At 45.1% G+C, this 12,944-nt stretch overlaps 1 protein-coding gene across 4 annotated transcripts in view; it reads right to left on the reverse strand.

Annotated features, from left to right (window-relative positions):
* The window catches only part of LOC135908215 (pneumococcal serine-rich repeat protein-like), a 107,470-nt gene that overhangs the window by 43,097 nt on the left and 51,429 nt on the right, over positions 1 to 12,944 (reverse strand). For 3 of the 4 annotated variants that reach the window (XM_065439977.2, XM_065439984.1, XM_065439971.1), the window contains exons 10-12: positions 7,998 to 8,150; positions 5,170 to 5,408; positions 1,752 to 1,931 (exon numbers count right to left, since the gene is read on the reverse strand). In XM_065439977.2, the coding sequence (XP_065296049.1) occupies positions 1,752 to 1,931; positions 5,170 to 5,408; positions 7,998 to 8,150 (572 nt within the window). The remainder of the gene's footprint in view (positions 1 to 1,751; positions 1,932 to 5,169; positions 5,409 to 7,997; positions 8,151 to 12,944) is intronic. The other variant, XM_065439991.1, reaches the window with a different exon arrangement.

Genomic DNA, 12,944 nt, shown 5'->3' on the forward strand with positions numbered 1-12,944 from the left:
AATTTCCTTTGAGACATCTACGTCAGGGTCCAGGAGAAAGGTTGGATGTCCGCAGAGTTGATGGTGGACTGGGTCAAGACCTTCTGGGGCCGGCAACCGGACGACCTGTTGCATCCGGCCATGCTCGTTTTGGAGAGTTTTCACAGGCACCTTGTAGAATGTGTACGAGAGAAGTTGTTAGAGCTGCGCACGGATATTGCTATGATTCCGCGAGGCCTCACTTCGGTACTGGTGCCTTTGGACGTGTCCTTAAATAAGCCTTTTAAGAACAATATTGGAAGGCTGTACACTAACTGGATGGCTGGAGGACAGCGCCAACTAACTCCAGGTGGCAAAATTAAGAGACCGCCTATGGAAATGTTGTGCGGATGGATCGTGGAAGCCTTGCGAGTGATCTCCGATGACGTCGTCAGGAAAAGTTTCAAGAAGACCGGGATTTCCAATGCACTGGATGCGAGCGAAGACAACATGTTGTGGAGTTCGGACAAAGAAGATGAGTTTCCAATCGGCAATGATGAGTATGTTCTCTCCAACTCAGACTCCGAATAGGGGAAGGAGAGGAGCATCCATGACATGTTTTACTAAATTTTGCATGTGTGTGCAGTCGACGTCTCTCTCCTGTTCATTAAAAGGTAAGCAGTTAGCTTTTAGTTTTCCTTTTATACTGGTTTTATTGGTAAATTATGTGAGAATAGCCATATTCCTGACATATGTTCAAACTTAAAGTGCGAGAATGCGAGTTGAAAAAATTTAGTAAATTTTGCCCCACGTAATAGGCGCACCCCAAACTCTGAGCTGGATTTTTTGAAAAAAGAAATTATGCGAAACTATTATGCGAGTAAATACGGTACAGTGCAGTCTGCGCTTTATTTAGGCTGTTGCACAGATTGGCCTTACGATAACCCACATACCACAATTATGGGAAAGCCCTTCTGTATCTTGAAGGAAAACTGAAAAGCAATACCTTCATGCAATAAGAGATTGTCATAAAACACAGGTCCACCATTAAAATGAGAACTTCATTGGTATTCAGTAGAACATAGTGACAGAGGGAGAAAAGCACTCGATTCTATTCAACAGACGTTCTATTGATAAAAAATATTTTCCATACCTTCAATGTGCTAGAATTGACCTGTAATCAATGTCGGCATACTAATTTAGAGTTTTCTTTAGTAAGAGCAGACCGTGCTGTGTATCTTGATTTCTATGTATCCAAATTATTGACAGCTTAATTGTTATATTTTTGTTATGCAAGATAGGAGACTCCCGAGCGTGCGCGGCACTGTCTTTTCTTGCACAAGATTTGTAAGCATTAAATTTTGCAATAATTTCCTGATAATCAATATTCTATTTGATATTAGGCTTTCTTTCTTGATCATATTCGTTAGTTGGCTCGACATTTACTAGTCGGTATTCACACACCCCGCTTCTAGGGTTTTGGATGTACACTGTATAGCGAAATCGTGCCATATATGGTTTGTGCACTTATTAAATGGACAGCCATTGAAGGTTGGTTTTTGTGTGCATTCTCTTCCTAGGCCGTTTGTCACACTAAGCACTGTCTTGCTTTTTTTTGTTATTTCCTCATGTATACCAACACATTTGAACCACTTGTGTTACTGTACTGCAACCGTTCTGGTTGCCTTGCACAGCCATACAATCGTACAATTCAGTTTCATAAGGGTATTCTGGACTTTCACTTTTGAATTGAAAATGTGTTACGCCAAGTAAAAAAAAGAAACGCCTATCACCTTTCTCACGGGCATGGACAGACGTGGTACAGTTTTTACACTGGTCTCTCTGGACACCCTCACAACAGGTGCGATGCAGGGCTGGGGAACAGGAACTGACGTCTTGACAACTGTCACAGTGCCGCACGCCCCAACACTGGTCTTGGGTCGATCTTGCCTTTGAAGATATGTAACAGAGTCCTGCAAAAAAAAAAGCCAATAGTATTCAGACATTGCACAATGACTCCCGAAAGAAGACAAGAAGAACTGTGAGGTTTAAAAGGGTCCGCAACACAACCGAAAAAGCTTGCTGGGTGGCACCGATAGCATTGTCGCGACACAGTGATCTGGTGCACTTTGTGCAACGGAGGTGACGTCAGTCTGCAGCACTGTGATCAATGTTTAAAAATGTACTAATATGCGATTCATGTTTGCACTATACTGAGAGTGCTGCGGAAAATCTACGGCATTGCATTTTACAGCAATTTTAACTACAGCAGCACCATCATGAAAGCCACGTTGGAAGGTGTTCTAACCATGGAAACAACACTATCAACATGCCAAACACACGGTGCGCCAGCTTACGCCTCGCGGAAGCTACTATAGAAATGTCATCAACAAGCAAAGCAGACTTGGCAAGCATGGCACACCAATTTCCACTATGTGACATCAATGCCCTGCTGCTATTGGGCACCACAGTTTTATATCAGTGGAAAGTGAAATGTGATATCTAGAGCCGCGAAACTTTGAGCCAATGTTAACTCAATTTTGCTTGTATTTTGAAGTTTCTGCGACCGATGGCTTCGGTTTATGTGTTAACTTTCGTAATTTCTTTTGCCCTCACTTCTTTCACATGTTGAGAATACATCTGAGCAAAAATGGTGGCCTTAAAGTATTGCTGCTGAGGCCTTTTAAATCATTACAAGGACAGTAAGAGAAAACTCTGAACCAATTTGGACTGTTACATTACTCCCCCTAGAAATCTTGCTACATTTGTTCTAGGTGAAGTTGAAGTACCTTCCTGCACATCACCTCTAGCCTGTACATGTTGAGAGCTATTTGCCAAGCTCTCTATCCTTGGGAAGTGGAGGTGATCTTGCAGCAAGCAACATATCCTAGTTGGCACGACCCACATCTACACACCAAAGACACCCCACACAACCTAGGCATAGGTGTCAATGAACCCCATCTTCGAACTGGGGCGGGTCTAGCTGGGCAGGTGTAACCTTCCCTGATGTGGGCCTGGGGCCCAGCACCTGAAGACCCTGCCCCCGTGTATGCAGCTGCGGATGCTCAAAATCTGCTGTGGCTGCGTACAGGGTCAAAAGCCACAAGAGGGAAAGTACTTAGAGGTGCCGGGATATGGACAGATCAGCCTAGAACAGTTAATTATGGACGATAAGCTCCCCATGCAATTTACGTAGCTTCTTCACAAAGGAGGGCTGCAGGTAGGCATTTATTTAACCATAGCATGCTGTATGACAAACTGTGTGATGAAAAAAAAAGAAAATTGGTAGAGACACTTATGACTGTTACGTACGGGAACGGGAAAGCATTATACTGTTCGTAGACCTCGGAATGCCATGAACGCGCTCATGTTATACACTTATGACGTCGACCTCATTGGCTGCGCCATCACGTGCCCAATGACGCACACACTAGGCACACCTTCAGTCAGCCAGAACCGTGGAGCCACCTTGGCATCAGGGAAGCGTGCTCGTCTTGCACCTCGAAGGCCCTGCTCTGATTCCCACCCAGACTGCAATTTACCAAATTTTCTTTTCAAAGCCATTAATTTACTTTCTTTACAGGAACCTCCCCGAGAAATTTGACGTCAATCAGAGCATTCTTTGTGTTTTTACTCTCTGCACTGTCGGCCATTTTCAGTATTACCTTTCAGTCACGCCAACGCCAACAGATTTTCGTGTAATGGGGCATATCGTGCTTTTGCATTAAAATATAAAAAATAAAACGAAGATGCTATCTTCAGAACAGTACAATAACATGGTAAATGCACTCATGTGGCAGTCACTACAGCTCAGGCATGTGGGCTCCTCAGAAGACAACTATGCCACACAATGGCAGGAAAGGCTTGGCTAACGAGGCTAGCCTAGCCAGGCCAAATTCGACACGAGGACCCCTACACGTCTAAACCAGTTGCCAGTCAAAAGGACAAGACGTCAGCAAAGGCACACTGCACCGCACTCTTTATAGGAGAGGATGAGCTCTCCAATAAGAGAGCAGGGCCACATGACCATCAGTCAAGATGGCAGCGTCCGCAGGTTACGGGGCAAGCTATGCCTCTCTGCCCAATAATCGGTCAAACAGAGTCTGCTAGGCAGTTAGGTGTGTTCACGAGAAAATGAGAAAAACAAAAGTTCTCTAGGGTCCAAATGGCACAGATAATGCATTATTCCAGTTTGAACGACATCAGCAACTGGGCCCCATTGGGTACCTGCACTTTCTACCAGAGACTCGAAAGATATGTGTTGGGCTAAGCTGTTGTGACATTCGTTCACATCAGCAGAAAGATGTGTGTTGGTCTACCAGGTTTGGCTTCCTGTGTTTTAGCTTTTCACCAGACAAAAAATTGGTAATGCCTTGCTCCTTTCCCATTCTTACTCTATTGTAACTTTGCAAGTGGAATTTGGCAAGGAATTGGCCATCTGGTGCAGTCACCAGCTGCACGTGTGTTAAGCAACTTTGCCATGTCAGATGAGTAGCATGTGCTGGTTCAGCACAAAAAACTTGAGGCAATCACAGCCATAGCACCAGGAATATGCAACAACGCTTGCCAAAGTAGTACCAACAGCCCTTTCTTGTGTTGTGAAGTGCAGTTACATGGCAAAATCAGTGGGTTTACGAGCTTGTAAACATGAAGGGACCTGCAAGCACCCATCACGTGTGGATATCACGCGGTGCAGCTCTGTATTTTAACTTGTACTATTGTCATATTGAGAATTACTTAAACCTGTACATTTAGAAAGCCTACTTATAGGGTCTTGACTGCATGTCTCCTTTAAAGCTTAGCTTGCCAGGTGAAGGTGCGTCAGGCAGGTAAAGGTGCATCAGTCAGGTTAAGGTGCTTCAGTGTTCACCCATGGGGGGCTTGCCCCTATGGGTGAACATATCACATTGCTGTCTTTCACACAGGCCTGTGCTAAGCAAGAAAAATCAAGTAGGGCTGGCACATTATAGCAATTCCTTCCTCTCAATTCTATGCCACTGTTATCCTCCTCTGTTTACAGCCAGCTGATGCATCTGATAACATAGGTGGAGTGCTGCTCTGATCACTGACGAAGCTCAACAAGGGATGGCAAGTGCCTAGAATCGTTACTTTATCACAGCCCAGGTGCACACACACATTTACGCATGTCAGAGCAAAATCTGAGATAGATGCCACAGTAAAAGGCTTCTAACAAAAGGCGATATAACACACCGTAGACCGGCTGAGATGAGATGATGACGATGCCATTCCAGGCTGAGCTTGAGGCCACACCTGGGCCTTGTGCACGACAATCACGTTAGGCTTTGCGCCTGAGCCCAGTGTGGGTCGCAGCCCTGTGGGACTTGGGCGTTGGCTCAAACCTGATGTACCGGGGGTCACTGTTCGGCTCAGAGTTCGCACTACACCAGGCTGCGACGTCGTGATCACATTCACTACCCGGGTCTGATTGCCTGTAGGTTGAACAAAAGACCACTTGGTTAGCAGTGTGCAATGAAGTGCAACATCTAAAACCTCTGCATCAACCCAGAGAGCAGCTGTACGAAAGTACTGATGCCTTATGTTGTGTTCTGGAGAGATTACTTCCAATGGCATTCAGACTTTTGAATATTCTGAAGTGATACTAAAGCCAGAAATTGCTAAGTCAAGCTGAGCTGACAAATGAACATTCCAAAATAACAAATTTGCCCCGTTTGTCTGGGCAAATTTCTGCCACCGCCGTTGCCGTTAGGTTCTGTATGAGTGAAAGCGTGTGAGAGTGAGACGATAAATGCGGTTCAATCCCGTGTGCACAAGCAAGGAATGTCGCCCAGGTGTGCGCCCTCTCCTGTGGCATGCGAGGCAGGGGCGTCAGGAGAGGGAGGAGGGGCGTTCTATTTTGGCGGCTGCTAGGGTGCCCCAATGTCCTCCGCGCCCACCACTCCTTATAGAGTGGAGACTACTGCAGCGTCTACTAGGGCAATGACCATGCGAATCGCGGACGCCATAATAGGCGCCTTTGGCGGATGCCGTAGGGATGCGTTGCCGGTGCTCGTGTGTCCTGAAAGCGATCTGTCACGTGGCCTAAGTGCGCGCCCACGCAAGCCTCATCTTCAAAGCGGTCTGCTATGTTTACAGAGTGCGTGTGGTGCCGGTAGCTTCATAGGCACTGTGCTTTCGACGTTTCATTCACACTGAAATGATAGATGCACAGAGGCCAATTGTCATGTCATCGAGTGGATACGTTTATGTTTACCTCTGCACGCGTGGCACCTTACTGGTTAATTTAGTTAAAGCACGTTGATGGGCTAGTTGCTTTGAATCCATGATAGAATGCGTAGGCGCGACTGAACAAGGACGTAGAAAGATGCAGACACACAAAGATGGCGCTGTCTCTGCGTTTCTGTTTCTTTCCACGTCATCATTGAGTCACGCTGACACATTCTATAATTGTTAATTTAGTTAGTAAACGAATCTTTACAAGTTTATATGGCCGATAGAGCTACTATCCTGACTTTGTACAGCTATCTACTAGTTTGCTATCGCAATCAGCGCTTCGCCTTTCTGGCAGAACTGCATATTTTTTTCTCAATCACCAAGGGCTACAGAGCCCACAGAACATGGCATCTGACATAGCTGGCACAGCAAAGAAATACTGTGCTGCGTCCGTGCGCCAGGTGATGCACCTGTCTGTCTGTGTCTGTGTGCACGCATGCGTGCGTATGTGTGTTTTTGCTGGCAGAGTACAGGTGCCTATTAATTGAGGATTATGCTGGAGGCCTTTATTACAAGTTGGAGCTCTAACGAACACTTAAATACTAATAACACATTTTCCCTGAGGGTCAACAAACTCGTTGCTCAAGCCAGGTGCATAGCAAAACCGTGACATTTACTTTTGGTATATGTAGTAATGTTTTCATAAACCGCGCTACAGCACCAGTGAGATCATTTGTAGATGACTGCGTATTATTTAACAAGGTTGACCCTCTTCAGGAACAATTAGAATTACAAACTAATTTGGGAAAATTTGGGAATGGTGTAACAAATGGCAAATGGCACTTAGCCCAATGAAATCGGTTTTTATGTCTATTACGAGAAAAAAGATGGCCCGAGGTATTCAGTATAATATTGGGGATAGTAAACTTAAAATGGTAATTGAACATACATACATATATAGGTCTAATTTTCACTTCGAATCTTAGGTGGAATATACACCTTGAAGCAGTATGTGACCAGGCCAATAGAGCCCCATGGAGCCTAAGACATAACTTGTGCAGTAGGAGAGCCAAAATAAATAGCTTCGCCTACAGGACACCTATAAGGCCTACTAGAGTATGTGAAAATAGTTTGGAATCCACACAAAGTAACAAATAGTCAAAGACTAACTAAACAGAACACAGTGTTTAGCCTCCCTGTTCATTTTTAACAAATATTGCCGCTTCCACTCTCCTACAGATCTTTGCAGGTCAGCAAATCTACTTACGTTGGAAGTGAGAACAAGTCTCACGAGACTGAAATTTCTCTTCCTAATAATTCACAATGAACTCAAAATCAGTGCACCAAAGTTTTGACATTTCAGACAATTGAGCATTCAAGACATCGGCATAGTATGCATATCTCAACACCACTCACATGAAACAATGCCTTTAAATACAGCTGTTTCCCCAGAGTATTTTAAGAATGGAACATGCTTCCCAACTCAGTGGTTACATCTTCTGCGAAATATTTTTTATGCTGCTTGAATCATTCATTTATTTCAGTGATGCAACTCAGCAACACTGCAATTTATTGTTCATTGTGCACTATTATTCACTGTGAACTATCTTGTACTAATTATGAATGTGGAAAAAATATTTGTTTTTTTCTAACTGTGAATTTTACTGCCTAATATAAGCAACACACGTGCGCTACTTTGTCTTGCTATGTTCATGCTTTGTTATGTTAATTTATGTTTTGCATGGAAGTCGTGCATATAATGTCTTATGTTCTGTATTGCCACTCCTGTAATGTCCCTTTCAAAGGCAAGCAGTATCAACAAACAAACAAAGCACAATGCAACCTACTTGTAATGGAGACTGTGGAAACCCGTGGTGCCACGTTGAGGGAAGTGGAGGAGGAGGAGGAAGAGGAGGTGGCAATGGAGGAGCCAGGGCCCGCCTTGGTCACAAGTTTGGTGCCAGAGATGGGCAGCTGGCTTTGAGCAATTATCTTCACTGCTGCAACAGCAGGACAAGACCAGGAAATGGGGCTGCCACTCATGTCATTGAGAAATCAGAGGAGTTTCTGCAGCTCTCAGTGGCTACACATCATTGATTGCAAAAGAAACTGCCAGCATCCCTTAACTTCTTTGCAAACGGTTGATCTGTTCGTTTTTTTTACATACAGGAGCACTGGAAAGCTTTCTGAAAGTGGTAAAAAAAAATGTTCTTTGTTTGTAGACAATGCTGTTATAAACAAGTGAGACAAATGTTATTCCAAGCAAAGAAGCTAAACTCTCACATAAGAGACTGCTTGCTCTCTCCTACCACTTTTATAACCACTGTTGTGAGTTTTTCTTCCCCTCTTTTTTCCTTTTCTTTTTTTTTTAACACAGGGCAACATCAGTAGAACACAAAGGCCATAGACACAAGCCTATGGGCATTTGTATTAACATCCTTCAAGATTTTCTAGGAAACAAAGAAGTGGCAGTTGTTAATGTGTCCTGCTCATCCTGTGATGCTCCTGTGTCAATTCCGGGTACCTTTGATATATGTCAGCCTCGAAGGATTACCATAACTGCACCGTGTATAGAAGAAAAAAAAAAAGAACAAAGAGAACAATCAGGGCATTGCTATTGCTGCCACCCCAGCTAAAAAAAAATGATGAGTTGAGGGGGGAATGAGGTGGGTAATCATCGAACTCTTTTTGTCTCCATTTATACAGTCGAACCTTGATACAGTGGAACCCCGGTTATACGTCACCGTTTTGCGACGACCTCGATTTTACGACGGATTAGCGCAAACTGGCGAAGTCCCCATAGAAGCAATGCATTAAAAACCCCGGTTATCCAACGCAATTTTACGCCTGACCAGCATTATATGACGACCCTCGCGAAGCACGGGACGGCGGAGGAAAGGAAAGTGCCGCATCCGGCACTTTCTAGTAAGTCTCTCCGCATGCGGAGCGCTTGACACCTCTCAACCGGTTCGCTTCGGCGCAGCTTTCTTCCCTGCCTCGTCTCATCGTTAATTTCTCTTCCCCCCCACCAGCAGCCGCCCGCGACGCCCGCTGTGCTGAAATAGCGCCTTTCCTTCTCCACAATCACTTTCTCCCTCTCTTCTCGGCGGTGTTGCCTTTCGTCACTTTGGGGTAGCGTTTATCTCCTTCCAGTTTCCCAGCAGCAGATCGCCGACAAGGTAGTGCGGTGAGGCCTAGGTTTATCGCATGTGTTCTTCGTCGTAATCCTAGCGACCAGCGTTCAGCAGAGGTTTTGAGTTGTGTGGAGCAACCCGACGCACGATGTCCCGAAAGCGGACAGTTCTGTCGCTCGGCAATAAGCTGAATATTATCGAGGAAGCGGAAAAGCAGCATGGAGCCACGAAAGCCAGCATTGCCCGGGACCTTAAGTAGCCCAAATCTTCGCTGAAGCCGATCCTGGCAAACAAAGCAGTGATATTGCAGAATGCCAACAAGTTCAGGCTCAAGCAGAAAGCGGCAAACAGACAGCATGAGAAGTTAGAATAAGTTCTCGTCAAATGGCTGCATCAAGCACGGAGCTCTATGATTAACGTTGACGGCGCCATTTTAAAAGAAAAGGCGGACCTTGTGGCATTGCGTCTGGGCATCGACGACTTTCAGGACTCGAACGTGTGGCTGGATCACTTTAAGAAACGAAACATGATTGTGTAGAGCCACTCCTGCGGAGAAAGCACTTCCGTGGACGTTACAACGGTGAATGAGTGGATGGAGTCGCTGCCAGAGATGATTGCTGCATACAAGCCCTGCGACGTTTTCAGCGCCAATGAGAGCGGTATTTTTTACCACATGAAGCCTGAACAAACCTTTGCGTTTAAGGGTGACAGCTGTCATGATGGCAAGCATAGTAAAGATCGTGTAACGGCACTATTCTGTGCCAACGAGGACGGTTCTGAGAGGCTGCCCGTGCTCATAGTTGGAAAGTTTGCAAAGCCACAGTGCTTTAAGAACATGAAGACGCTGCCATGCAGCTGTAACTTCAACAAAAACGCGTGGATGACATCTTCGCTCTTCAGTAATTCTTTCCAGCAGCTGGAAAACAAAATGGGTGCTAAGGTGAGGAAAATATTGCTTTTCCTGGACAATGCGCCATGCCACCCATGCGATACATGCAGCCTGAGGAACATGAAGGTTGTTTTTTTTTCCGCCCAACTGCACAAGCCGGCTGCAGCCGCAGGACGCCGGCATCATTAAGTGCGTCAAGCAAGGCTACCGCAAGCGGTTAGTGCAGCATCAGCTGGCAGCTATGGAGCACAGCGAGTCGGAAAAATAGATCACTGTGATCGATGCCATGCATTTTATTGCCAGTTTGTGGAATGCAGTGTCGCAAAGCACAATCGCTAACTCGTTCAAGCACTGTGGCTTTAAGCGAGAGACTGCCTCCTCTGCTGGGGTCGCAACAACCTCGATGCCGCTCGAGGCCGATGCGGGCTTCGCCGCCGACGATTTTGAGGGTTTGAACCTCACCACAACTTTCGCCGAGCACATGGAGGCCGATGACAACGTTGCGATCTGCGGCGAGGTGTCGCTGGATGACGCCATCGAGGAGGCTTTGACTAGTGCCAACACCGCTGCGACATCGGACGAGGACAACATGGCACCACAGATGCTGTGCCTGTGCCTACCACGTTCGCCAAGGTGCTCCGGCACATAGACGGCATCCAGAACATCATCTGTTCACGTGACGCCGCAGAGGACCTTCTTTTGGACGTTGCCCAACTCGAGCGAAAGCTCTTGGTTCACGAATCAAACAAGGTCCAAAAGAAACTTACCGACTTTTTTTAACGTTCGTGCCGGCTGGCGGGAATCGTGACAGTGGGCAGTGGAGTGCCGTAAAGGAATAACGCATGATTGGTACCTGTACTGCAACATTAATTCTTATCGCACCTACTTTTTTGGTAACTTGGATTTCCAAGCCCTACAGAGTATGTTAGTTGCTTACATTGAAGTTTCTCGTAAATCCGTCGCATGAAATAAGTAGTACTTTTATAGGCACAATTTATGTTCTGATTTTATGACGCCCGCATTTCATGACGAAAGTCGTATAATCGGAGTTCCACTGTATATCAAATCTGTATATAATGCATTATTGCGTATAACAAACAGCTGTAAAATCCACTTGAAAGTTTTTGCATAAGATCTTGATTGTATATATCGAATTAGTGATATATCGAACTATTCCGCAATACCCTTCAAGTCCGATATATTGGGGTTGGACTGTGTTATGTCTTTTATAAAAATTTCTACAAGAATATCAGGGTTTTGTTCAGGTTTCAAGAAAAAGTGACTCAGGGCCCCTTTAACTTGTTTGGCAAGAACTGTACAGCTCCATTTTTCTTTACTTTTAAGCAGAAAAAGTGGGCTGCATCCCATCCTTCTGCATGGCAATTGGCAAAGAAAAGGGGTTCCTAAATCCCAGACATAAATGGACAGTGTCAGCATTCAGTGCAAAGAAGGCAGCTGTTTGCTGCAAAACTAACATCTCTACTCGGCAGAGGAAGTAGTGCCAAGAAAAGTCGGCAAATGCACAACTCTCGTCTCTTTCCGTATGAGGACAAGGCAGGCCACGTGTGCACATATCATCATCATCATCATCATCATCATCATCATCATCATGTCCACTGCAGGATGAAGGCCTCTCCCTGTGATCTCCGATTACCCCTGTCCCGCGCCAATCGATTCCAACCAGCACCCGTAAGTTTCCTAATTTCATCGCAACACCTAGTCTTCTGTCGTCCTCTACTGCGCTTCCCTTCTCTTGGTACCCATTCTGTTACCCTAATGGTCCAACGGTTATCTAGTCTGTGCATTATATGACCTGCCCAGCGCCATCTTTTTCTCTTAATGTCTATTAGAATATCGTCTATACCCGTTTGCTCTCTGATCCATACTGCTCTCTTTCTGTCTCTTAAGGTTATGCCTAGCATTCTTCGTTCCATCAATCTTTGCGTGGTCCTTAACTTGTTCTCAAGCTTCTTTGTCAGGCTCCAAGTCTCGGCACCATATGTCAGCACTGGTAAAATGCACAGATTGTATACTTTCCTTTTCAATGATAATGGTAAGCTCCCATTCAGGAGCTCACGATCTCTGCCGTGTGCGATCCAACCTATTTTTACTCTTCTATGAATTTCCTTCTTATGGTCCAGGTTCCCTGTGATTAGTTGACCTAGGTAAACATACTCCTCCACAGACTCTAGAGGCTGACTTGCAATCTTGAACTCTTGTTTCCTTGCCAGGTTATTTATCATTATCTTTGTCTCTGCATATTAATCTTCAGACCCACTCTTACACTCTCCCTGTTAAAGTCCTCAATCATTTGTTGTAACTCGTCTGCATTGTTGCTGAATAGAACAATGTCATTGGCAAACCGAAGGTTGTTGAGGTATTCGCCGTCGATCTTTACTCCTAAGCCTTCCCAGTTTAATAGCTTGAATACTTCTTCTAAGTACACAGTGAATAGCATTGGAGAGATTGTGTCTCCTTCTCTGACCCCTTTCTTTATAGGTATCTTCCTACTTTTTTTGTGTAGAATTAAGGTGGCTGTGGAATCTCTGTAGATATTTTCCAGGGTATTTAGGCAAACGGTCTGTACTCCTAGATTGTGCAATGCCTCTATGACTGCTGGTATCTCTACTGAATCAAATGCTTTTTCGTAATCTATGAATGCCATATACAGAGGTTTATTGTACTCTGCGGATTTCTCGATAACCTGGTTAATGACATGGATGTGATCCATTGTAGAGTAACCTTTCCTGAAGCCAGCCTGCTCCCTTGGT

This window comes from Dermacentor albipictus, chromosome 1 (assembly GCF_038994185.2).
Source record: "Dermacentor albipictus isolate Rhodes 1998 colony chromosome 1, USDA_Dalb.pri_finalv2, whole genome shotgun sequence".
Taxonomy (NCBI): Eukaryota; Metazoa; Arthropoda; class Arachnida; order Ixodida; family Ixodidae; genus Dermacentor; species Dermacentor albipictus.